At 44.4% G+C, this 27,547-nt stretch overlaps 1 protein-coding gene across 1 annotated transcript; it reads left to right on the top strand.

The window, feature by feature from the left end:
- The first annotated feature begins 6,964 nt into the window (after positions 1 to 6,964).
- On the top strand, positions 6,965 to 25,140 carry LOC133453092 (leucine-rich repeat-containing protein 52-like). Its single transcript, XM_061732957.1, has 2 exons — positions 6,965 to 7,834; positions 24,197 to 25,140. The coding sequence occupies exons 1-2, from the start codon at positions 7,180 to 7,182 to the stop codon at positions 24,523 to 24,525; spliced, it is 984 nt and encodes a 327-aa protein (XP_061588941.1). The 5' UTR covers positions 6,965 to 7,179; the 3' UTR covers positions 24,526 to 25,140.
- Positions 25,141 to 27,547: the final 2,407 nt, after the last annotated feature.

Below are 27,547 nucleotides of genomic sequence, written 5' to 3'. Positions count from 1 at the left end.
TGACCCGGTTTCTGGTCTACAAGCTTTAATCTCTGTCAAATATGTGACTATTTGAAATTTAAAATTCAACTTCAGCTAATATTTACCATGAAAATGTCCCAGTTTCAACGTCTGATTTGTTGTTTATGTTCTACTTGAAATCAAACATGAGTTCATGTTTGTAACTTATGTTTTAACCAGCGTCACAACAATGTCAGACTTGTATTTTTATTCTCCTGCTGCCTGAAACAATAGTTAAACAGCATGCACAGATCAGCTCATATTCATATTTTGTTTTTGCCGTGTCATACAGTGTCATTTAATTTAACATTCCAAATGTTGCCCCACACGTTCAAACATGTGAAGGGTATCAAAAACAAAAGTATGTGGACGTAGATGTGGTAGATCACAGTCAAGAAAGTAATATCACGTTTGTGTTTTCTAGCACCTGGTGCAGCTACCAGTCAGCAGTCATGTGACCTAAAAACCATGGTTTCCAGGACTGGCTTTTCACCTTTTCCTACTTGTAAGGGACACTATGGGACTGATTAAGTAATGATTAATAATTTAGTTAATAAACAGCTACAAATGGGTAATGACGGTTTCATCATAATTCATAAGGTTTACATTGGTCTAAAATGCATAATTTAACAATGTGTGCATGATAAAGTCTTTTCTATGTTTTGTATTCTAGGTTGTGATGTTACTGTAATTTTGTGACTGTGGTTTGATGTAAGGAGAAGTTAAGTTTAAGTTTCACTTTCAGTTTGAGTCACAAGTCACAGCCTTTTGACCTTTTGACTTTAATGTTTTCAAGTAAACTTTTAAAAGCCAAGGAAAATAGAGTTTTTGTGGACTGACTCAAAAGGTGGTACAAATAAGAGTGAACAGAGTGCCACTACACTACTCTCATATCCTGTCATGAGCATGCTGTTCTGATGGGTATTGTAGCCTGTAACAATATACAGTAGTTCCCTTTGTTTTTATCTTCTCGTTTACTCCCTCACATTATATGTATGTATCAAAATCAATGTGGATAAATTCAACCAACCATGGAAAAACCCATAGGCAACATTTACTAAGTTACAAACTACTCCAATAAGGACGGATCACAGGATCAGTGCATGGCCTCTTTAACTCACAGCTTTTAGAGGCTTCCGTCACTAGATGTCCTCAGAGCTTCACTGGACCGGCCTGAAACCAGACAGCTGTGGGGACTGGCTCAGTCCACACGTCACTCCACACAGAGTAAACACACAGTTAAATCTCATTTTGTGGATGTTTGTGTGTGTATGAGAGAGAGAGAGAGGCAGTCGAGGCTTGGTCTGAGTGGAGTAGCTTGTTAGATGTTTGCTTGGTGGTTATTTCTTTCACGGACTTGTCAGCAGCACATCTGTCCTCGTCCTCCTATGCCGCCTCCTCCTCCTCCTCCTCCTCCTCCTCCTCCTCCTCCTCCTCCTCCATTAGACTGAGTCTGATTCAGCACTTCAACACCTACACACAGAACCAAGAATAGACTCGGGACTCCACACTGAGACTGAGTGAAATTAGGAGAAAATCAAATGAAAACCGAGGCCCAGGACAGTCCTCGTCCACGTCGCCTTGTCCCTTCTTTTGCTGCTTTGAAGTTTGGAGGTAGAATTATTTTTTTCTTTTTTAAAGATTTGTTTATTCAAAAAGAAATCCTGTACAGCATTGCTCACAGTAGAGTACAATACAAATATCTTTTTTATAACCCCCCAAAAAAGTAACATATATATATATATATATATATATATATATATAACATATTATAAAGTTTAAAAAAAAGAACAAAAAACTGTAATAAACAATATTACCCCAAAAGAAATAAAATAAAATAATTGAAAAACTAGAAAAAAGCACCCCTTCCTCCCCTACATAGCCACATGGAATCGCCTTGAACCCCCCTCCCTAGTGATGCTCAACAGGAAGGCAAATTCAAAACCAAGAAACCAAGAAAACAATTCAGCTAGCATGAGAGGATGGGTACATACTGAAAAACTAGTACTTGATGGGTTCAATCAGGAGGAACTAACTCGTTGAAATGGTTTATAAAGGGCTGACATATGTCATAGAATTTCTTCCTTGAGCCTCTCATAGTATATTTTATTTTCTCCATTTTCAAAAAGAACATGACATCCTTAACCCTATGGAAGGGCTCTTGGTGGACTTCCAGTGTAGCAGTATTACACGTCTGGCTAATAGAGAAGTAGATGGAGTAGAGGAGATGGAATTCTTACCGACCAAAAATGTTACTGCAAATGCTTGGGAATGTGACGTGATGAGAGCAATATGGATGCTGGTATCAGCTGCACCTGCACTACTGAGCTCCATGCACCTGGGGAATGAAGATGGGGGGGCGTGCACCCACAAATCTAGTCCAAACAAAGTGGATAATATGTGTCTGGGTTTATGGCAGCAGCCTTTTGCAGACAAATGCCAGATCCATGCGGACCTCTAAGAGCCACCACATGTGGACACCGCTGCCCTCCGTGTGTCATGGTAGTTTGTCATCTTTGCTTCCCGCTCACTCAAGAAACCAGTCTGGCCTCTGGCAGGAGGGTCCCCCCTTATGATCCAGGTCCAGGTCCTGGTCCAGGTTTCTTCCCCCCTTATGATCCAGGTCCTGGTCCAGGTTTCTTCCTCCTAAAGGGGTTTTTCTTGCCACTGTTTGGCTTAAGATTTTTCTCCCACTATGGGAGTTTTTACCTGCCATTGTTTGTTATGTTTATGTAATAATTGTTCGGGGGTTTATGTTCTGGGTCTCTGGAAAGATCCTAGAGACAACTTTTGTTGTATTAGACGCTATATAAATAAAATTGAATTGAAAAATTTAATTCAAGAGCGAGAGATGACTCCACAGCTCCCCCACCCCTATTGGCCGCACAGTTCAACCCCAACACACACACACACACACACGCGCGCGCGCGCACGCACGCACGCACGCACGCACGCACGCACGCACGCACGCACGCACGCACGCACGCACGCACGCACACACACACACACACACACACACACACACACACACACACACACATAGCTGATATGCACTCCCGACTTTCCTGGTTCACAGTTCAAGTTAAACTAAGCTACAACATCCTGATGTTCTTTAGAAACATCATATTCAACTCAGAGACCTGAATATTTTTTCTACCAATTACTAAATACTAGAGACAGACATAACCATTACACCAGAAATGTCAGCTCTGGATACCTGATACCTCCAACTCCCAGAACTAATCTACTCAGACACTCAGTTATTGTCAGGATCCTGTTTTATTTTGAAGCCCGTGTCTTTGTGTTTAAGTTCTGTCTTGACTTTCCTGTGTCCCATCTGCCCTGATTGTCTGCACCTGTGTCTCGTTAACCCTTCTGTATATCTGGTCTTGTCTCTCCCCTGCTCCCTGCTGGTCTGTACTGTTTCCTCCCTCCATGTTTCCACAGTCAGGTTTTTGTAATTTTTGGATTCTTGTTCATGTTTTGGCTTTTGTATCCTGCTCAGCAAAGTTTTTGGTTTTCTTTGAGTTAATAAATCACGTTTTTTGGGATGTCTCCGTTTTTGGGAACTCCTGGCTCCTGCTCTCCTGCATCTGGGTCCTCACTACAACCTCCCTGACAGAACGGACCAGCCAGCATGGACCCAACGGGAGAACGTTTTTTGCCTTTTGGCAATATGTGTACCGGGAGGCAGAACTCTCGATTCCTGGTTGGCAGGAGGTAGAAACCGTACGGAGCAGCAAGGAGCAAGGGAAAGACAAGACTAGATATACACAAGGGTTAAAGGTATAGTCTGTGATCGTATTCAAAAACATTTATTGTTATACTGGGTGAAATGGTCCTTCCATCCTGAGAGTAGCCAGTGAATAATGTTTTTCGAAAAAGGAAAGAAAAAAATCCGACCTCTCCGAATCGCAAGGATTGGTCAGAGGACCAGAGGATTGGCAGGGGGGAAAGAACCAATCAGATGCCTTCATTTTAAGTCCTGCCCACGCCCCCCTCTGTCCCATGCGCGCACTCGTCACGTTGAATGTAACGGCTCGCCCTGCTAAAAAAAGAAAGCCAAAGTGCAATTCTGTGGCGCAGGTTGTCCACTACTGGGGGTCTGCCACGGTCCGTGGGGTCCGTGGGGATGGAGGCGTCTCCATCCCGGCGAGGGCGGAGAGCGCCGGTGGTGGTGCGCTGCGGTGCCGTGCAGGCTCTGGAGGCACAGCTACGCCGTAGGCTCCGCCGTAGCCTACGGCGTAGGGTACGCAGCGACGCGCACCATTCTGCTTTGGTGTAACGCGGAACCATAAATCAGCTTCAGTGTGTGCTCTGTGTGCTGTTCTGAACTTCTCTGTTGTCTCATTTTGCTGGGACGTCGGGTCCCTCCGCCGAGACACAACTTTTGCGGTATGCGTTCATTGTTGTGTCTAAAAATGATGCGAAGTGCCCACCCAATCAGAAACGGTACAGATATTCTGTGATATTTTTTTATATTTATAAAAAAATTAAATTATAAAAAAAATAAAGTATCCCCATAACTTTGATTGGGTGGGTAGGACGCATGTTTGGGTGGGCACAGCCCACCCCTGCCCCCCTAAAACCAGCCTCGCTTACAGGAGAATGAGACATGGGGTAGTTTTGTTGAAAATGTGCTGTCCAAAAACTCGACTCCTGCAAATGCGCGTTCCCCAAAGTTTGTGGGGGCGTGGCTTTGGACGGAGCGCTGACGGGAGGGGGAGGAGGGGGCGGGGCTTAGAGGAGGTGCCACTTTCAAATCTTGCTAGCTCTCCAACATTACAGACTATACATTTAAGGCTCACCTAATGCTGCACCAGCAAGGCTTGTGCGAGCCCTATTGAAATCGCAACAATTATTATTCTTATTTTATCCGAAAACAATTGCATTTTTGAAACGCATAACTTACTTGAAAAGTTGTGAAACTTGGCACGCACGTCCCATGTGGCGAAAAATTACGGATTCTAATAGTGTCAAAAATGGGCGTGGCCTAATGGCTCAACAGCGCCCCCTAGAAAACTGTGTGCCTCAAGCCCTACGATACGGTTTGACATATATGCACAAAAATCGCTACACACCTGCATCATGTCGCAACTTTAAGAAAAGTCTCTTGGCGCCATGGCCGAAACAGAACAGGAAGTCAGCCATTTTCAATTAATCGTGTAATTTTGGCGCAATTTATGCCATTGTCACGTGACGTACTTCCAAGAACTCCTCCTAGCAGGATCGTCCGTTCGATATAAAACTCGCTCAGGAGACACAAACGTCGTTAACGATGAAAAGTTATCAAAATCGTGAGTTTTCGTGAAATGGCGTGGACGCTAGACAGGAAGTGATACTAGTAGCTGATTGGTCGATATTTGACATAAAGAGTCGTGGGTGGTGTCATCGGACTTGGTTTTAAGTCCTTGAGCATAATTGGTGAAAATTGCACGCGCGAGGGCCCGTTCATCACTGCTTGCAGCTTTAATTGATATTGAAATGAATAGAATTAATAAAATGATAGCAGTGACTGAAAAATATAATACTAATGTATGGTATTATTAGTGCTAGTGTATTAGTATATTTATAGTGTTAATATATTATATTATGCATATCAGTGGTGTAAAGTAACGAAGTACAAGTACTTCGTTATTGTACTTAAGTAAGATTTTTGAGAATTTGTACTTTTATTGATACTTTGATTTTTCTGTACTTTTACTTTTACTTCGTTACATTTTCAAGGAAAAAAATCGTACTTTTAATCCGCTATATTTAAAATTGGACACGTCGTTACTCGCTACAAATTAAAGAACAGCACAGCGGGGGCTGATTTATGGTTCCGCGTTACACCGCCGTAGCCTACGGCGTAAGGTATGCGTCGATTTAACGCGGAACCATAAGGCGGACGGGAAGGAAGGGGGGCGCGTGAATATACCGAGAAGGAGCCGCAGCTCCCGGGAGAGTTGCGCCGCAGAGGCGGGCCGGAAGGCCGGAGGAACCGCCGTCGCGTCGAGTACCGATGAGGACTGAAGCCTGAATTATGGTTCTGCGTTAAATCGACGCAGAGCCTCGCCGTAGGGTACGGGCCCTGCGTTGGTGGACGCGGAACCATAAATCAGCCTTGAGCGGCAGCCGACACGTGTCCATGCGCACCATTTTTTGAATCCACCCCTTCTAAGGTGGTTTTGGCATTTAAAAGTTCAAAAGTCTCATCCTTTATCAGCTGGGGTTGCTTAATGTTGTCACTGCATACTACAGGCTGGGGGTGGACCTGTCAGCGGGGCCAATGGGGTACAGCAGCAGTGATGAGCAAAGGGAGAAATTAAAATGGGGTAATGGAAACAAACGCTAAAGGGGTCAGAATAATATCACCATTATTTAGAGTTGTAAGCAAATTCTTGGATTCTTCATTTCTTTCCAATCCTTTTCAAAAATAATTATGTACTTTGAATTTTGTACTTTGTACTTTGTACTTTTGTACTTAAGTACATTTTACACCATGTACTTTTGGTACTTTATTATATTTAAGTTGAGGTACTTTTATACTTTTACTTAAGTAATGTTCTTAATGGGTACTTTTTACTTTTACTTAAGTAATTTTCAAGCAGAAAATTTGTACTTTTACTTAAGTACAATATTTTTGTACTTTTTCCACCTCTGATGCATATATAACGTGTGTGTGTGTGTGTGTGTGTAGGTGTATTATTGTTGTTGTTATTGTTTTTAGTTATGTATGTATTTATGCCTTAGATGTTATAATTTATGTAATATTTTATGTACAAATCTGCCTTTCGCTGCCGTCTGGGGGACAATAAACACACACACACACACACACACACACACACACACACACACACACACACACACACACACACACACACACACACACACACACACACATGGATCAGTCTCATAGCAGCGTGTTAGAGGAACCACTGGCTCCAGTCATCGCTGCTGAACACAGGTCGGACCAGGAGGAGCTTTCATCAGAATAAACTCACATCTCTGGAGCAGAGCGCGTCGCATCCAGAGATGGAAAACACCGATCCGTTACGCGTGCGTGTCCCCGGCGAGCGCGAGGTCTGACCTCGCTGGAAAAAGCTTTTCCGTGACAAACTAGTGGATGTTTCAACGAGGCATGTGTTTGCAGCGCTGACTGTGAGCGGCCGGGGCGGATGAAGCCGCGGCGGCGCCATGCGTCCTCCCGCCCCGCTGCTGCTGCTGCTGCTGCTGCTCCTGGCCGCCGCCGGGGTCAGCGCCGCGGCCCCCGGCCTGGCCCCCGACCTGCTGGCCCCGGGCTGCCCGGACAGGTGCGTGTGCGACGACCAGCTGGTGGTGCAGTGCGCCGGGCAGCACCTCACCCGCTTCCCCGCAGACCTGCCGCTGGCCACCCGGCAGCTCATCCTCTCCAACAACCGGCTGGCGGAGCTGCCGCCGCTGCAGCTCAACTACCTGTCCGACCTGGTGTACCTGGACTGCAGCAACAACTCCCTGCAGGACATCTCCGAGTCTACATTTGGGAATTTACGCAAGCTGGCGTACTTGGACCTGTCCTTCAACGCCCTGACCCGGGTCGGGGACAGGACGTTCGGGCCCCTGGCCAGCCTGGTGATGCTGAGGATGACGGACAACCCGGGGCTGTGGGAGCTGCACGGGGACGCGCTGGCGGAGAACGAGGCGCTGCAGGTGCTGGACGTGAGCAGGAACAACCTGACCGGCCTGAACGTCAGCGCGCTGCGGGCGCTGCCCGCGCTGCGCTCCCTGGGGCTGGCCGGGAACCCCTGGAGCTGCGGCTGCGCCGGCCAGGACCTCGGCCTCTGGGTGGCCCTGGAGACATACAAGTTCCAGGGTACCGCCACTCACTTGTTATAGTTAGTCCTGATGTTAGACTTTACTACGGAAGAGTATCAGGGCCAGGCAAGAGAAAAATAATATTTTAGAGGAGGAAGATTTTTTTTTTTCATTATGCACTTCGAGAAAAAAGTCGAAATGTTGAGAAAAAGTCGAAATGTCGAGAAAAAAGTCGAAATGTTGAGAAAAAAGTCGAATTGTCGAGATTAATGTTGAAGTACAATATCGAGAAAAAAGTCGAAATGTCGAGAAAAATGTAAAGATTTCGTGAATAAAGTTGAAATTTTTAGAATAAACGCTGAATTTGGACTCTATTCACGAAATTTTGACTTTATTCTTGAAATTGTATTTCAACATTAATCTCGACATTTCGGCTTTTTTCTCGAAGTGCACAATAAAAAAAAATCTTATAATATCTAATACTTTTTTATTATTATGGCCATGCAGGAGAAAAAATATTTGAGAGGGTAAGATTTTTTTGTTATCGTGCACTTCCAGAAAAAAGTTGAAATGTCGAGAAAAAAGTTGAAATGTGGAGTTTAATGTTGAAATACAATTTCAAGAATAAAGTCGAAATTTCGCTTTTTTTCTCAACATTTCAACTTTATTCACGAAATTTCGCCTTTTTTCTCAACATTTCAACTTTATTCACAAAATTTTGACTTTTTTCTCAACATTTCGACTTCTTTCTCAAGTTTTCAAATTTTTTCTCGACATTTCGACTTTTTTTCTCGAAGTGCATAATAAAATAAGAAAAAAAAATCTTCCTCCTCTAAAATATTATTTTTATTTTTCTCCTGCCTGGCCCTAATACTCTTCCGCACTTTACAATCATTAAAACCTTCTAACTTATTCTGCTTTAGTTCCCAGGGCCCATGCACAAATGGCCAGTCGCATTAAATGCAGCCACGCTCCAGTTATTCGCTAATTATAATGTCCAGTTACATAAATGTTTTTCTTTTCATAAAAACAAAAACAAAACGAAACACAACCACCTACTAAGCTCTTTTGATTCATTTGGAGGGTCTTTGAAAACCTGACATTGGCTGCCAGGGCAAATAAAATAATGATATCCTTATTTACTCCACTCCTCCAGTGTCTGGAATTAAAACAGATGTACTGTGACGTATACAAAAGCATGAGGGTCTGACCATTGCGTATCAAGAGTTAATCAGATTTCCTCAGTTTAGCCATGCATGATGGGACACGTATAATCACGTTGTACTCAACTGTGATGTCACAGACCCAGATCAGAATCACCAGCCTCCACTGTTTTCCTTTTTTTCAAGCCAACTGGACATCATGTTGCATTTGTTGCACATCAACTGGGCGTAAAGCTGCTATGAATATACATGAATTATTGAAAAGGGAGCGCTCTGTCTTCTTTTTCCACTTATTATTATTAGTAGTAGATGTAAGTGTTGTAGTGGTACATTTGCTCTGATTTTAATTGACAGCGATATGCGAAAAACCCTCAAATGGGACACTCTCTAATTTTTGTCGAAAATCTAAATCCAAAACAGCTGGAAACAGCTGTTTCCGTCGGCAGCAATGTGAGGCATTTTAAAGGCATGTTCATGTTCAAATTATCTTGAGTTTTATAGCATCGAATGTTGTCAAGTAGCTTTGTCAAAAACCCAATTGGCTCACTAAATGAGACATTTCCGGACTCAGGCCACATAATGATGGGGAGGAAGAGTGGCTGTAAAATGACTCATCATGGAAATAATGAAGTAAAGTGCAAGAACACGTCATCATCATCAAGTCAATGTACTCACAGTTCATCTCCACAACTGCACATCCTTTTTCATTTGAAATTATATTCACTTTAAAGTGGCACAAGACATTTTATTTATGTTAAAATAATATTTGATCACTTTTAAGAAGCGACTTGTTCCGTCTCCCATCCCTGGTGTCTGCAAAAACAGCCAGGAAACGTTTGACTCCCATCCATATGGACTCCTGCGACAACTGCATGTCACATCTCCCTGTCAGTCATCCACAAAGATGACACTGATGATAGGGCGACAGCCGACCTGATCATAGAGGCGGCTAAAAGGTTCAAGACGGGAGAGAAAAGGAGAGGGACTGCATGACTAAGAGGCCAAACAAAGCTATTGTAGAGATGCACCGATCAGGATTTTGAGGGCCGATCACCGATCACTGATCTCCAAAATCAGTATCTGCCGATACCAATATTGCCGATCATCACCGATCACCAATCACAGCGTGAAATCCATAAATTCGTCAATATTGTTGTCTCATGTACACGACACTGACATTGTATTATTAGGTATAAAAATTAGGAGATAAGAAAGTATGATGAATTGACTGTTTTATTTCAATCTGAGGCAATGAGCAATATTTCACCCTCTAGAGACTCTTAGAGATGATTTAGACCCGGCTTACAAAGAGTTAAGTGTAGTTTAGCTTCCGCTTTCCTGTGGTAATAATTATGTACAACATGTACAACACACACAACAGCAGACATGTCACTCTCTAAAAGTTGATACAAGTTGTAAACTATAAACCTTAGTTTTCCTGTGGAAAGAGGAATTAAATCTTAGAATAAAAATTAATTATGAATTATTAAGCTTTGTGAAAAATTTTGCGGTAGCTTCCGCCGCGTGTGAGGAAACTCTTGTGAGTGAAGCAAAACTCTTCACACTAGAACTCCAGATGTCACTCGTGAAGCGACTGACGCGACTGTCGTCCTGAGTCAGGATTAAGGGTTGGATGTGACTGTATATAGTCTGGTAAAACTCCGGCGGTCATTTATCAGTGAAATATTTACGACACTGCAGCGCGTAACGACGTGTTTAAACCCGACGTCTTCTACAACAGAAAGCGGCTGATGAGCAAAGCTTATGAATTAATTACCTTACGATGTCATTTTTTATTTTTCTTGCTGTCGTTTATTGGTCTCTGTTACTTTCAGGTGAGTTAGCGGCGTTGCTCCTTTTCTTTCTCTGCGTTAGCGGCAGACAACTTTGGCAACTCAATATACTGCTTTGTGTGAAAAACTTTCAAATGTCTTATCGGCTTCATTGTGTTGAAATTCCTTTGTAACATTCCTCCCCGGGGTATCTCCTTTGGACACAATTTGCAAACTGCAAATTTGTTGTTCTTTTCGGACATTGTAAAACTCCATACCAGCTCCTTGGGACAGCTCGGTATGAGATGTGGAAACGCAGGCGCGAGCAGCGGTTTGTTGTCGTAAACGTCATCAGATCAGCCTGCTTTGAACTACCATATTTTCCGCACTATAAGGCGCACCGCATTATAAGGCGCACTAAATCTATGGTAAAATACCATACTATAGTGTCTGGGGTTGAGTTACGTATCTACCTGATGGAGCTGCGCTACAGGAAATGCTACAAAATCCTACAGCAAATGCAAAAAAAAACAAGAAGAAAAGTACCGTATGTCAAACTTTATTAACAAAATAAAAACCAGCTTTGCTCCGGCTCGTCAAAGTCACCATTATGCGAGTCAGCGTCGCTGCTGTTGTCTTGAACGTCTGTGACGATTCCTGACGTTTTTAGCGCCGTTACTTCGGCGACACCAACTACATTACCCACAATCCCCCTGACTACAGTAACAGAAATTACCGTAATGATCATATATAAGGCGCACTGCATTATAAGGCGCACTGCCGGTTTTTGAGAACATTAAAGGCTTTTAGGTGCGCCTTGTGGTGTGGAAAATACGGTATTATTTTCCAATCTCTGATCAAAACCGATAGGGGCAATATCGGGCCGATACCGATTGGTTGCCGATCGATCGGTGCATCTCTAGGCTATTGTTGGACAGTGTACTTTTTACATTTGGAGGACGGTTGCTTTATGTCTTTACGTCTCGTCATGCACATGAGTGTGGCTGTTGTCTGGATCCCTCTCCCATCACATCACGTCTGTTAGGCCAGAAACACGTGCAGCACGCTGTCTGTCCTCTCCCACAAGTGAGATGAGTTCCAGCGTCCCGCCGGCACATGCACGGACTCAGCCCGGCCGTCTGCAGCTAAGTCTGCGCCTCTTTCTCGTGTTTCAGCGGGACGAGACGCAGGTGACAGCAGTGGAGTGGAACCGTACAGGATTTCCAATAACGCAGCCACTGAAAGAGTATATCTTCAAGCAGCTCCGCTCATTAATTGGGCTTTGTGTTCTGCGAGTCTTGGAGTGAAACACAAGAGTCTTTCATCTTTAAATCAGGAATAAATGCGTATTCCATGCAGCTGCTGGCGCACAGAGCTGCATGTGTGATTAATGAATCATCACAGCGCCATCAAATATGGATCCCCCATTGTTATTTAACTCCCAGCCTAAAAGATCAGTCTGTTCTTACGTAATATCTTTTACTTGAACTTGTAACGCACGTGTCACCATGCAAAAGGGCGACTGCTATTTATAGTGTACTTACTGAGCAGGGAGCCCGTCATGATTCTAACACCAAACCTAATATACTATCAGCATGTTTGCAAACAGAAAAAGGCCTCCCCTGCTTGCTCCTCTTCCACACGTGTAAATAGAAACACACACTAAATTCACACACTACGATCCACCGCGGTCCCTGCGAAGCTTAAGCTGAGTCTCAAACAAGTCCTGCTGGAGATGCCCTATATTTTTCTTCTGCTCATCGCTTTGTGAAAAGCTTAATTTGGATCCGAGCTTCTTCCAATGACAGCTGTGAGGAGGGGAGGAGGATGTGCACTCTCTCCCTGCACACTGGGGCCATCGTTTTCAAGAGCATGACAGCACACACAAAAGCTCCGTCTCTGTTAAACACTTTCTTTCACCACGTTTAAACGCACACCAGCACAGATCCGAACCCATAAGCCATTGATTAGCGTGATGGGAAGGAGAATTAGACTTTTGCCTGCAGGTTCTGCCTCTGAAAGCCTTGTTATCTCTCTGCCTGAGTCCCACCTGGTTCAGGCGACGCAGCTCTCTGGTCTCCTCGGTTTAGAAACCACAGCTGCAGCGAGCAAGTGAATGAGAGTGAGAAATAAAGCCCCGGGTAGGAACCAACAGATTCTCCTCTGTCTCGCCTTCCTTGCCAGATTAGCACTCTCTAAAATGTTATATAAGTAGAGTGTCTCGAAATAGAGCGCATTGGGATGGGGGAAGCAGAGAGGGAAAGCCCTGCTCTCCGATGCCAGTCCCTGCGAGGGATGAGTCCGTGGAGCCAGAGGGGTTTCCTACGGGACTGGGAGGAGTACGTGTATCAGCATGTGTCCACGCATGTTTGCAGACTCTGCAAGTACACAGAGGTTGGAAGTTCACTTCTCACAGACGTTGTGCATGCACATACAGTTTTGTGAGTGTGCGCTTGCATAGCCGGAGGTTACTGGCATATTGTGTGAACAGAGTGCACACACAGCAGTTGTTGTCCTCATGGAGGGAGATCAGCCAAACACAACACTCCACCCTCGTATTCTTTAACTAGCTCATTAGATGTTTGAGCCACAGAAGCAATCTCACAGGATAACAGAGATCAAGACACAGAATGAATAAAAATATCAGGAAAATTACATTTTCATTGTTCAGTTAAATTAAAACTGTCAAGTGATTTGACTGAAAGCAAAAGTGTGTTCCTGTCACCTTCACTTTTATTTGAATATCCCCTTTTAATACCAAAAGTCACATGAAGGCATATAAGGCAAATCATTTTAAAGTAGCTCCAGATAAATCCAGTGAGTTTGTTTTATCCATCCATCCATCCATCCACCACTTATCCGTTCCCGGGTCGCGGGGGCAGCAGCCTCAGCAGGGATGCCCAGACTTCCTTTACCCCAGACACTTCCTCCAGCTCTTCCTCCAGCTCCTCCGAGGGGAGTCTGAGGCGTTCCCAGGCCAGCCGAGAGACATAGTCTCTCCAGCGTGTCCTGGGTCTTCCCCGGGGTCTCCTCCCGGTGGGACATGCCTGGAACACCTCCCTAGGGAGGCGTCCAGGAGGATCCGGTACAGATGCCCAAGTCACCTCAGCTGACTCCTCTCAATGTGAAGGAGTAGCGGCTCAACTCCGAGCTCCTCCCGGGTGCCGAACTCCTCACCCTATCTCTAAGGGAGCGTCCAGCCACCCTGCGGAGGAAACTCATCTCGGCCGCTTGTATCCGCGATCTCGTCCTTTCCGTCACTACCCAAAGTTCATGACCATAGGTGAGGGTAGGGGCGTAGATTGACCGGTAAATCGAGAGCTTCGCCTTTCGACTCAGTTCCTTCTTCACCACGACGGTCCGGTACATCGACCGCATAACTGCGGACGCTGCACCGATCCGTCTGTCAATCTCACGCTCCATTGTTCCCTCACTCGTGAACAAGACCCCGAGATACTGGAACTCCTCCACCTGAGGCAGGACTTCTCCACCCACCCGGAGAAGGCACGCCACCCTTTCCCGGTGGAGAACCATGGCCTCGGTCTTGGAGGTGCTGATTCTCATCCCTGCCGCGTCGCACTCGGCCTCAAACCGCCCCAGCACATGCTGAAGGTCCCGCTCCGATGAAGCCAACAGGACAACATCATCTGCAAAAAGCAGAGATGAAATCCTGTGGTTCCCAAACCGGATCCCCTACGGCCCCTGGCTGCGCCTAGAAATCCTGTCCATAAAAATTATGAACAGGACCGGTGACAAAGGGCAGCCCTGCCGGAGTCCAACATGCACCGGGAACAAGTCTGATCTACTGCCGGCAATGCGAACCAGACTCCTGCTTCGATCATACAGAGACCGGACAGCCCTTAGTAGAGGGCCCCGGACTCTATACTCACTGAGCACCCCCCACAGAATGGCACGAGGGACCCGGTCAAATGGCTTCTCCAGATCCACAAAGCACATGTAGACTGGTTCGGCAAATTCCCACGAACCCTCGAGCACCCTGCGGAGGGTATAGAGCTGGTCCAGTGTTCCACGACCGGGACGAAAACCGCATTGTTCCTCCTGAATCCGAGGTTCGACTATCGGCCGTAATCTCCTTTCCAGTACCCTGGAGTAGACTTTCCCGGTGAGGCTGAGAAGTGTGATCCCCCTATAGTTGGAACACACTCTCCGGTCCCCCTTTTTAAACAGAGGGACCACCACCCCGGTTTGCCACTCCAGCGGTACTGTCCCCTTCCTCCATGCGATGTCGCAGAGGCGTGTCAACCAAGACAGCCCTACGACATCCAGAGACTTGAGGTACTCAGGGTGAATCTCATCCACCCCCGGTGCCCGGCCACTGAGGAGCTTACGAACCACCTCAGTGACCTCGGCTTGGGTGATGGATGAGCGTGCCCCAGAGTCCCCACTCTCTGCTTCCTCAGTTTAAGGCATGTCAGTCGGGTTAAGGAGATCCTCGAAGTATTCCTTCCACCGTCCGACGATATCCCCAGTCGCGGTCAACAGCTCCCCACCCACACCATAAACGGTGTTGGCAGAGTACTGCTTCCCCCTTCTGAGGCGCCGAACGGTCCTCCAGAATTTCATCGAGGCCGACCGAAAGTCTTCCTCCATGGCCTCCCCGAACTCCTCCCAGACCCGGGTTTTTGCCTCCAGGACCGCCCGAGCCGCGGCTCGCTTGGCCTGCCGGTACCCATCTACTGCGTCAGGAGTCCCACCGGCCAACATAGCCCGGAAGGGACTCCTTCTTCAGTCTGACGGCATCCTGTACTTCCGGTGTCCACCACCGGGGTCTAGGATTGCCACCACGACAGGCACCGGAGACCTTGCGACCACAACTTCGAGCCGCCGCATTGACAATGGAGGCAGAGAACATGGTCCACTCGGACTCAATGTCCCCCGCCTCCCCCGGGATATGAGAGAAGCTCTCCCGGAGGTGGGAGTTGAAGATGTCCCTGACAGAGGGCTCAGCCAGACGTTCCCAACAGACACTCACAATCCGTTTGGGTCTGCCCGGTCTGTCCAACCTCCTCCTCCGCCAGCGCATCCAACTCACCACCAGGTGGTGATCAGTTGACAGCTCAGCCCCTCTCTTCACCCGAGTGTCCAAGACATGCGGCTGAAGGTCAGATGAAACGACAACAAAGTCGATCATTGACCTCCGGCCTAGGGTGTCCTGGTGCCACGTGCACTGATGGACACCCTTATGCTTGAACATGGTGTTCATTATGGACAAACTGCGACTAACACAGAAGTCCAACAACAAAACACCGCTCGGGTTCAGATCGGGGAGGCCGTTCCTCCCAATCACGCCTCTCCAGGTATCACTGTCATTGCCCACGTGAGCGTTGAAGTCCCCCAGTAGAACAATGGAGTCCCCAGTTGGAGCACTATCAAGTACCCCTCCCAGGGACTCCAAGAAGGCCGGGTACTCCGCACTGCCGTTTGGCCCGTAGGCACAAACAACAGTGAGAGACCTTTTCCCGACCCGAAGGCGCAAGGAAGCGACCCTCTCGTTCACTGGGGTGAACTCCAACACATGGCGACTGAGCTGAGGGGCTATAACCAAGCCCACACCAGCCCGCCGCCTCTCACCCTGGGCAACTCCAGAGTAGTGGAGGGTCCAGCCCCTTTCAAGGAGCTGGGTTCCAGAGTCCAAGCTATGTGTGGAGGTGAGCCCGACTATCTCTAGCCGATATCTCTCAACCTCACGCACAAGCTCCGGCTCCTTCCCCCCCAGCGAGGTGACATTCCATGTCCCCACTGTGAGGGTTTTGGTCCAGGGATTGGGTCGTCGAGGCACCCCGCCACAACTGTTACCCAGTCCACATGGCACCGGCCTGCCATGGTCCTTCCTGCGGGAGGTGGGCCTACGGGAAGGCGGGCCCACGTCGCTGTTTCGGGCTGAGCCCGGCCGGGTCCCACGTGGGACCCGGCCACCAGGCGCTCGCCAGCGAGCCCCAACCCCAGGCCTGGCTCCAGGGCGGGGCCCCGGTGATGCCGATCCGGGCGATGTAACGGTCCTTGTTTTTCTTCTTCTCATGGTAGGCTTGTGTACCGCTCTTAGTCTGGCCCGTCACCCAGGACCTGTTTGCCATGGGAGACCCTACCAGGGGCGTAAGTGCCCCCAACAACATAGCTCCTAGGATCACTCGGGCACACAAACCCCTCCACCACAGTAAGGTGGCGGTTCAAGGAGGGTTGAGGGTGAGTTTGTTTTAATCCGTTTAAAATCCAGGTTATTCCTACGGAAGAGTATTAGGGCCAGGCAGGAGAAAAATGTTGAGAAAAAAGTCAAAACTTTGTGAATAAAGTTGAAATGTTGAGAAAAAAGGCGAAATTTCGACTTTATTCTTGAAATTGTATAACAACTTTAATCTCGACATTTCGACTTTTTTCTCGAAGTGCACAATAAAAAAAATCTTCCCCTCGCAAATATTTTCTCTCCTCCATGGCCCTAATACTCTTTCGTATTATTCCACTTTATTCCAGTAACTGTATTCACATAAGGCAAGTTCTTTAAAAGCAATGAAGAAAGCCTACAGGCTGCAGTGACTCTTGGCTGTGACTCTCTCCTGCATGTGCAGAGGGAAGTGGATTACAGTTGGAGAGACATTACCAGCTTTTAACTTCAAGATGGGCGGGTGGACGACAAACAGCTCCAATCACCACCATGCTGGTGCTTAATATTGTCTTTTAATATATTTGAAACCTCCAAGTAGTTCTGCAGAAGGGATGTTCTGATAAAAAGTTAACCTTTAAATTTAACCAAGAAAAAAATGGTTGGGTCCCTCTGATCTACACCGCAAAATCAGCCCCTCTATGAGCATGAATGTAGTTAAAATTATCTTATTTTGAGCAAGACATCTCTGCCCATTTTACCCATTTGGTGTAAATGAAAGTTTTTCTTGACTAGAATTCTTAAAACTAGCAAAATAGTCCAAAGTAGTCTTTGATTTTTTGTTGAAACAAGTTGTTTTGTTCTTACTTGAGTTTTTGAAGTGTAAATGATGGAAGATCATTTTGGGCCTGTGATCAAGATATTGTGAGTGCAGTTACGCATTTATCTTAACACTTAGGAAATAAAAAAACAAATTAAAGCTGCAAGCAGTGATGAACGGTCCTCCACCCTTGTGCACATTCAGGCTGCAGTGGAAGCGCTTATTTGACTTCATGTAGATTCTTCAGGACTGGACATTTAGCAGATGACACCAGCCACAACTCTCTATACCAAACCATTCAAAAGTTATGGCAGAAAGTAGGAACTATCAGATATCGACCACTCAGAAAAGGGGCGGGGCTAATTCATGCCAATTAAGGTCAAGGACTCAAAACCATGGCCGATGACACCACCCACGAGTCTTTATGTCAAACCATTCAAAAGTTATGGCAGAAAGTAGGAACTATCAAATATGGACCAATCAGATGAAGGGGGGGCGCGCCTTTTGGTGTCTATCGTCGCCACGGTAACGCTTTTGACTGAGAAAAGTAATGCACGTTGTCGCAGGATGGAGACGCACATTTTGATGTATAACACACCTGGGTGCACGTTACAGTTCGGGCGAAGAAGCGGCTGAAGAAATGGCATAAATTGCGGCAAAATTACACGATTAATTCAAAATGGCCGACTTCCTGTTCGGTTTCGGCCATGGCACCAAGAGACTTTTCTTTAAGTTGCGACATGATACAGGTGTGTACCGATTTTCGTGCATGTACGTCAAACCGTATCGTGGGGCTTGAGGCACGAAGTTTTCAAGGGGGCGCTGTTGAGCCATTAGGCCACGCCCATTAATGCAAACCATTAAATATCAAATTTTTCGCCAGGCCTGGCTTGCGTGCAAAATTTGGTGACTTTTGGGGCACGTTTAGGGGGAAAAAAAGGCCCTCCTTTCATCGGAAGAAAAACGAGAAAAAAATAAAATAATAATTCCTAGATACAACAGGGCCTTCGCACTGAAGGTGCTCGGGCCCTAATAATCAGCATGAAATAGTAATATTTTTGAGCCACTAAGGCATCGGGTGCCAGCAGGTAAATGTGGATGACCGTGTCACAGAGGGCATCCAACACCAAACCCATGCCCCGTCCATATGCAGAACACAAAAATCCCCCCCTTTTTCAAGTCTTTCAACTGCATAATACAAGAAGAATATTCTGCTGTGCGCTCCCGATATATCTTGTAGGTAGCGGGAAGTTGAAGCAGTACGTTTCCTCTGCTCCACATGTGAGCACCAGCTATTATTTCAGGGGACAACATGCTGGTGATTTGGGAGTGTATTTTTAAAGCTGCTGATGCTGAAATGGGGTTCTGAAAATCTGTTCCCTTTGGAGAAACCTACAAGCCTTTGATGTCTCCCAGTTTGAATTCTTCCTGAAGACAAAACCTTTGGAAAAAAAAGAAAACAGACAGCAATTAAAAACACCGGCTGTGTAGAAAGGCAACGTCTGGTTTGTGCTGGGCGCAGCGAGAGACTCGGCCGACTTCAGAGCTGTTTCCTGAAACGTGGCTCTCTCTCGTCAGCTGTTGCAGAGCTCAGCACCATCAGGAGCTGGACTTCATTTACACCGACAGTCCTTTGAATTCAATCCTGTTCTCTTGAAGAGAGGGATCTTAACATGCTGGTTGTATCTGTAGGTTTCAGCAGGTCTTAGTTGTACTCATACCTCGTGCCTGAAGATGAAAAACCTTATTATCTGCGTTTTTAGGCAGACACTCACTAATCCTGCGTTCGGGGAAAAGAGGGTTTATGAATAATGCATGCACGATGTCTCTTCTCTTCTCTTCTCTTCTGCATCACATGACTGAAAACATCTATTAAAACTAAGTGCTGTTTTGTGTCAAAGTTTATTTAGCTGTCTGTTACGTGCCAGTGGAATGTTTTCCGAACATTTGAAAGAAGACGTATTTTGACCTTTTTCCAGAGGTTTTAACGAAATGTTTGCGACAATTTTGGTCAAAAAAGATTTCCAACCAGTTTTTATAGTTCTGCTCAAAGCCGGCAGTTTTAGGGGATGCAGTCAGCCACTTGATGCCACTCCACCTCCTTCTTCCACTTGAAAACAGTGTTGCAGCTTTGTGCTGCCCACTACCGAACTGCAGCAAATGCAATATGATTTGGAGTTGAGTGACTATAAAAAAGGTTCGGGTGCCTGTTTTATTTGGATCTGGATCTGTGATATTATGTACCCTGTAAATTTAAACTGCTCAGTTAATAATTGATGACCAGACATGACCAAGAGTTAGTGCTGCCATGCAGTTATACATGTGTGGTATCATGGTTGAAACTCACTATGCGACTTTTTGGAGGCAATATCTTACTGCTTTGCAGCTAAAATTGACCAGTGATGTCTTTGCCTAAGTTTTCCTCACTCACCCACTCTCACAATACTCTCCAGTCTCCATGCACGTTTGCACCTACATTGGTATCTCTGGCAGGGAGGATTCATCTCAGTGGTCAAATATATTGACATTCATAGTTGTTCTCATGGTCTAGGATTTCTGTTGGGGTTTTGGCGTTCCTTTCTTGTGCTTTACTTGGTACTTTAGGTTTGGTTTCTTATTTGTTCCCTGTTTTATTTTGAAAAGCATTGTCCTTGTGTGTTTAGTTCTTGTGTGACTTCCTTTTCTAATGAGTCTCATGCAGAATTAGATCCGTTGCAGTTCCTCCACTGGCCGCTAGAGGCTCCCAAAGCGAGTCCGTCTCCATTGACTTCCATGTTAAAATGTCCGATTTTAGAACAGAAATAAACATATTTACAGCCTTGGTTGAAAAACAAACGTTTTGGTGTCAATCGTTTGATCTACAATCAGGACAACTGGCAACAATGATTGATTGACAGTTGGCTCAGCCAATGGCTAGCTGTTATCACTTCCTCATCCATAGTCGTCATGCTACTGTGCTTAGCAAGCAACCAAGTTTGAATTAACCCAGCCTCTGGTAAACACCAGAGTCTGTCTGTTAACTTTCTGATTCATTTGTGCTCTGGCGTTTTCAGTCTTGTTTGCGCCTTTTTCAGTTGGAGGTCTTTTTGAATTGATTTTTTATTACCTGCCCTTTATAACCTGCCCTACCTGCCTTTTGTTTGAACGACTTTCTTTGCAACTCTGACAGACTTGTGATCTCCTGCATTTAGGTCCTGTAAACTCACCTTATGACATGCATGTGATCGGAAAAATAATAGGCCGCCATTTACTGCAATATTGTCTTTATTTTGGTGGTACTGATATCGTACATGCCAATATTGCAAGAACCATAGTTACAGATATTTTCTAAAAAAACACTTTCTCTCAAACCATGAGAAACAATATTCAGCGATCACAAGAAATAAAGATTGATCAGCTGTAGATTTTTTCACTTCATTTCACCAGACTTTAATTCACATGCCTAATGTTTCCATATATGTGGTGTTGTTTTCTTTCTTTCTTCCTTTCTTCGAAAGTTACATACAGTACAGACCAAAAGTTTGGACACACTTTCTCATTCAAACAAATGGGGAAGTGTGTCCAAACTTTTGGTCTGTACTGTATGAGTTTTAAAATAGTCTTTCTTTGCATGAGAGCACTTTGCATTCAGATTTGTGGGGTACTGTGACATCATAGATCCAGATTAGAGTAGGCTTGCCCGGCCTCTCCATGCTGATCACTTCCCAACCTCCCAACGTTCCCTGTTGGAAGTGGGCGAGTGTCTGACTCCAGCCCCTAACACTGCCTGACACGAGCTGAACCAGCAATTGAACGATGTTGGTTCAGAACACAAGGTTGTTCCGCTGTCAAAAAAAGCAGCAGGGAGCCTTTTGCAGGTCCAAATAGTAGGCCTGAGAGTATTCTACCAGTGTTAAGTAAATTAATGGGGAAAATAATATGTAAGCAAATTCAACGTTACTTTGAAGAGAACAGCATCCACTCTGAGAGTCAACATGCTTATAAACCAAGCTATTCCACAAGCACAGCACTAACATCAATAACTGAAAATTGGCTTAAATTGTCAGGGTTTGACTCTTCCCCCCAGTCTTTGAGTTTCTGTTTTGCCCCGCCTGTGTCCCATCTGCCCTGATTGTCCTGCGTCTCGCTGTCTCTCGTTATCCCCTGTGTATATCTGGTCTTGTCATTCCCTTGCTCCTCGTGGTTCCATACTGTGCTTCCCTCCATGTTTCCTGTTTTTGCTCCAGCTTTTGATCCCTGTTTCTGTTTTTTGATCCTGCCAAGCAGCGCTTTTGGTTTTCGGTTCTTGCCTTTTCTGGAATAAACCCTGTTTTTTGTTGAACTCCTGCCTCGCTCTCCTGCATCTGGGTCCTCAGCACACCAGCCTGACAGCAGGCCTGACCTAAATATATTGACAGGAAGGCTATGGTTGGTGCTGTGCTTTTGGATTTTAGCGCTGCATTTGATATCATTGGTCATGAATTACTACTCAAGAAACTTTTTGCATATAAGTTTAAAGCACAAGCTATTAAATTTATGAACAGTTATTTGGTTAATAAAAAAGCAATGTGTAATGTTTAATGGCAGCCTTTCAGATATGTTAACCTCTCAATGTGGCGTCCCCCAAGGGAGTTGCCTAGGTCCATTGCTCTATTCTATATTTGTAAATGATTTACCACATGTACTAAAAAGTGTCCTGGATAAAAGTTGACCAACGGCTGGCGTGGAGCCTGGTAAGATTTTGTTTCAACATCTGGAATATTGGTAAACCTATCAATGTGTCATCACATCTAAAACCCATCAATACTCAACATGGCTCTGCAACCAGATCTGTTCCTGGTGTTACTTTCCTCTACCAAGAACCAACGCACTAAAGAGGCTACAATGTATATATAATAGAGCAGTAACATACTGGAATAAGCTTCCACCACATTTAACCATGATCAACAATAAAGCTAGATTCAAAAATAAATTAAGAAAAGCAGTACTTAGCAAGGAAGTCAGTTTTAGTTAGTTGGTTTATTCTGAAATTCTTGTTTTATTCTGAAATTCTGAGTGTGTAAAATGGAATATTTTTTGTTGTTTGGTTCTGGCTGGTTTCAACAATTTAAGGGTTGAATTCCATCACATCTCAGATAATCTTTGTTTAGATTTAGTTATGTTTTAATTGTAAGGATTGTATTTTATTGTTTTATGTGCAATGTTGGACCCCAGGAAGAATAGTCTTCACTGAAGTGAGGACTAATGGGGATCTAAATAAATAAATAAAACAATTTAACAATTTGTAGAAAAAAGAAGAAAAATCCAAGACACTCTTCTTCAAATATAAAAAGCCTTTATTTAAAATGGCTATTTCATGTAGAAGATTAAAAAAGTGAGTTACAGCCCACGCCTTTGGGCCACAGCCTTCTTCAGGGTGAAACACTCAACACGCTGATTCTCCTTAACCCTAGTGCTGTCTTTGAGTCAAGGAAGGAGGAAGAGAAGAAGGAAGGAAGGAAGGAAGGAAGGAAGGAAGGAAGGAAGGAAGGAAGGAAGGAAGGAAGGAAGGAAGGAAGGAAGGAAGGAAGGAAGGAAGGAAGGAAGGAAGGAAGGAAGGAAGGAAGGAAGGAAGGAAGGAAGGAAGGAAGGAAGGGAGAAAAGAAGGAAGGAAGGAAGGAAGGGAGAAAAGAAGGAAGGAAGGAAGGAAAGATGGAAGGAAGGAAGGAAGGAAGGAAGGAAGGAAGGAAGAAAGGAAGGAAGGAAGGAAGGGAGAAAAGAAGGAAGGAAGGAAGGGAGAAAAGAAGGAAGGAAGGAAGGAAGGGAGAAAAGAAGGAAGGAAGGAAGGAAGGAAGGAAGGAAGGAAGGAAGGAAGGAAGGAAGGAAGGAAGGAAGGAAGGAAGGAAGGAAGGAAGGAAGGGAAGGAAAGAAGAAAGAAAGAAAGGAGAAAAGAAGGATGGAAGGAAAGAAGGAAAGAAAGAAAGAAGGAAGGCAGGGAGAAAGGAAGGAAGGAAGGGAGGATGGAAGGAAGGGAGAAAAGAGGAAGGAAAGAAGGAAGGAAGGAAGGAAGGAAGGAAGGAAGGAAGGAAGGAAGGAAGGAAGGAAGGAAGGAAGGAAGGGAAAAAAGAAGGAAGGAAGGAAGAAAACAAGGAAAGAAGGAAGGAAGGAAGGAAGGAAGGAAGGAAGGAAGGAAGGAAGGAAGGAAGGAAGGAAGGAAGGAAGGAAGAAAACAAGGAAAGAAGGAAGGAAGGGAGAAAAGAGGAAGGGAGAAGGAAGGAGAGAGCAGGAGGAAAGAAGGTAGGAGAATTAGGTCGTTTTGACCCGAAGACAGTACAAGGGTTAAATGGGATGATTGAAATCCCCGGGGTAGGTGGGAGGACAAATGTAAACACGAGGAATAACAGATAATGAAATCAATGTCTTCATTTCATTTCATTAACAATTTGTAGATTGTAAAATGTAAGCAGCAATAACCTTGAAACTTTATAGTTAGGAAAGACCCGGTTGTCAGTGTTTTTGTTTGCTGATATATTGACTTGTCTCCTGATTAATCCCGGTCTTAACTTGTGGCTGTGTCTCTGCGTGACAGATGAGGGCCAGACGGTGTGCGGCTCGCCCGCTGACATGCAAGGCCTCCGCCTGGGAGAGATGGGCATCCAGTTACGGACGTTATGTCACCAGACTCTGGGCTCCTGGGATTACATTTTCTTTGTTGTCATTGGCTTTGTCATTTTCGCCGCTGGCACCGTGTCAGCCTGGATGATGGGCATCGTCATGGTGCTGTACGAGCGCTACGTCAAGAAGAAAGACGAGCAGCTCGGCGCCGACAATGACGAAGAAAGCAATGAGCTGGTTCACAGGCCGAGAGCCAGAACAGACCGTGACAACCGGAGCTTAATAACCTCACATACTGTTTAAAGAAACTAATCCCAGCCCACCCCCTCCTGTGGAGTCCCACAGTGCCTCCATGACTGGAACCTAAGAGAGAGACTCCATCAACCTGAGTCTGTTTAAAAGACTCAAGTCTCAGACCGGAAGTGGGAATCAACAGAGATGAGGAATGTGTTTCTGCTCATTTGTTCTTGCCTTTTAGGTGACGTTTCTACGGAAGAGTATTAGGGCCAGGCAGGAGAAAAATACAAATATTTTAGAGGAGGAAGATTTTTTTTCATTATGCACTTCAAGAAAAAAGTCGAAATGTCGAGAAAAAAGTTGAAATGTCGAGATTAATGTTGAAATACAATTTCAAGAAAAAAGTCAAAATTTCATGAATAAAGTTGAAATGTTGAGAAAAAAGGCGAAATTTCGACTTTATTCTTGAAATTGTATTATTCTAGACATTTCGACTTTTGTGAATAAAGTCGAAATGTCGAGAAAAAAGTCAAAATGTCGAGATTAATGTTGAAGTACAATTTTGAGAAAAAAGTCGAAATGTTGAGAAAAAAGTCAAAATTTTGTGAATAAAGTTGAAATGTTGAGAAAAAAGTCAAAATGTTGAGAAAAAAGTCGAAATGCCGAGAAAAAAGTTGAAATGTCGAGATTAATGTTGAAGTACAATTTCGAGAAAAAAGTCAAAATGTTGAGAAAAAAGTCAAAATTTCGTGAATAAAGTTGAAATTTCTACTTTATTCTAGAAATTTTGACTTTATTCTTGAAATTGTATTTCAACATTATTATTGACATTTCGACTTTTTTCTCAAAATTGTATTTCAACATTAATCTTGACATTTCGACTTTTTTCTCGACATTTTGACTTTTTTCTCAAAATGCACAATAAAAAAAAATCTTCCCCTCTCAAATATTTTTTCTCCTGCATGGCCCTAATATTTTCACATTTTGTAATGTCCATAGTAAAAGTCCCCAAAGCTGGGCAGCACATATGCAAGTGTATGTGTATGTTGCTGTTTTCTGTGTCGTGTTTGAGTCAGACGTGCTCACGTTGGCGCATAAAAGCAGTTTATGTCAGTAAAACTGGTTTTCTCTAAGGCAGCTAGCTAAACACGTTCTTCAAGTCAAATTTCTGACTCTTTACACATTTGTAATCTCGTTTTCGTACTTTCATGTTAAAGAAAAAACCTGATTTATTTTTCTCCCAGCACGTGTTGTTATCCCGCCCACTTCTGCAGGGCCTGCTTTGGGCTCACTGGTCAGTTTGAAAGGTTGGAGTGCGACAAAACTGACAAAAACCAGGCGCTTGGCGGTACACGTGTTTCACTGTGATGTCGCTAAACCTGCGCTCCACATGAGCTCAGAGCTCGTTTTCCGAGCCGTTTTCCAAGTTCTGAAGTGACAAATGGATCCAGCGCTCCCCAATATCACACTTCCAACTTGGAGGAGCTCAGAGGGCATTGAGTTCGGTAATCAAGATGTGAACGTAAAAGCTGCAGTTTAATGCTTTTTTTCAGCACTTTTGTGGTTCACGTGTCAGAGTTAGTTATGCGTGGCACATGTAAAGGCCTGCAGGCCTTTACATGTGCGAAAAAACTGCAGAACGCGGCACCAGAGGTCACAGGACGCATGCAGATAAAATACACCCAACTTGGTGTTTACAAGTTTTTAACGGATCCAACAGTCAGACTTGCAAAAGTAAGAGTAGCTCAGTATAAATGAAGGGAAACAAACATGGATGAAGAACAAGGCATTTTAGCAGCAGGGTTTTATTGTGGGAGGATATAAATCTCTCTCGGTGTTGACTTTGGACTTTCTAGCTCTGCCATCACATAATTAACATGTAATAGGACTTACATGCAATAAAAAAGCAGACGGCACACTGGAAAATCCAAAAACCACAACATGACATCTCATTTTTATTATGAAACCAATCTGGACAAGGGCCAGCCTGTTGTTTAGAAACCACGATATAAATCGGTTTGATAAAGAAAAAGAAAAACTGACCTTTTTTTTAAGCTAAACACAGTGAAAAGTTATGAGATACGTCCGGGAAGAAAGAGAGAAGCCATGAAACGCACCACGCTGTGGTCTGATTAAACTGCAGCGTGAGCAAATGAGATTCCTTTCATGTCACGTACTCATGGAGGAATATTCGGTGTTGCTCCACAGCGTGACGTGTGATTGGACGAGGGATAAGTACGTGCTGGATCCATCTGGCACGAACCAATTATAACAACTCTGGAGTCATTTATGTTGTTGAACTGAAACACCTCCTGAAACCACCTGTTCATTTCTTTTTAAACCTTTTTAAGCGGAAATACTCTCTCTTAATGTGTGGGATATTAAAGTCATTCTTCCCGCTGAGTGAGTGAGCATCCGAGGGAACCCTCACATGCAACCTCCGTTTCATCCACAGCAGTACTCGAGTTGTAAAAAAACTATTTTATCATATGGGGACAGATAATTTGTGCTGATTACAAATAATATATTACAAATAATAGCACTGACCAAAACAACTGCAGGAATGACATAGCAACAGTTAAATGCAGCCTTCTGTAAGCTTTAAATATCCACTGGGCTTACATCAAATACATCATAACACAACAATAAAAAACACTTTTCTGAACTTATCAATATGACTCTGTCCTTTACAGGATAAGTAAAATGGATCACTGCAAAAAACTCAAAATCTTAACAATATTTGTCTTATTTCTAGTTAAAATGTCTCATTTTAGTAAAACAATCTCATTACATTTAAAACAACACTCATCACCGGAAAAAACAACAATTTTCACCTGTTTCAAGTAGATTTTCACTTGAAATAAGTAGAAAAATCTGCCAGTGGAACAAGATTTTTTTGCTTGTAATAAGAAGATAAATCTTGTCCCACTGGCAGATTTTCCTACTTATTTCAAGTGAAAATTTACTTAAAACAGGTGAAAATTGTCAAATAAGTTATTTTTCTGGTGTTATTTTTCTGCTGATGACTCTAAATGTTGAAATAGCAGTAATTACACATTCATTGATGAAATGATATAAGGGATGGAAA

Source organism: Cololabis saira, chromosome 10, assembly GCF_033807715.1.
Source record: "Cololabis saira isolate AMF1-May2022 chromosome 10, fColSai1.1, whole genome shotgun sequence".
In the NCBI taxonomy this organism is placed as follows: Eukaryota; Metazoa; Chordata; class Actinopteri; order Beloniformes; family Belonidae; genus Cololabis; species Cololabis saira.
The sequence above is the reverse complement of the archived record's forward strand: the minus strand, read 5'-3'. Positions and strand labels throughout refer to the sequence as shown.

Bases quoted from the DNA above. Each gene is read 5' to 3' on its own strand.
- LOC133453092 (XM_061732957.1), top strand. From the start codon at position 7,180: ATGCGTCCTCCCGCCCCGCTGCTGCTGCTGCTGCTGCTGCTCCTGGCC. The intron at 7,835-24,196 runs GTACCGCCACTC...TCTGCGTGACAG, and splicing joins GGAGACATACAAGTTCCAGG to ATGAGGGCCAGACGGTGTGC.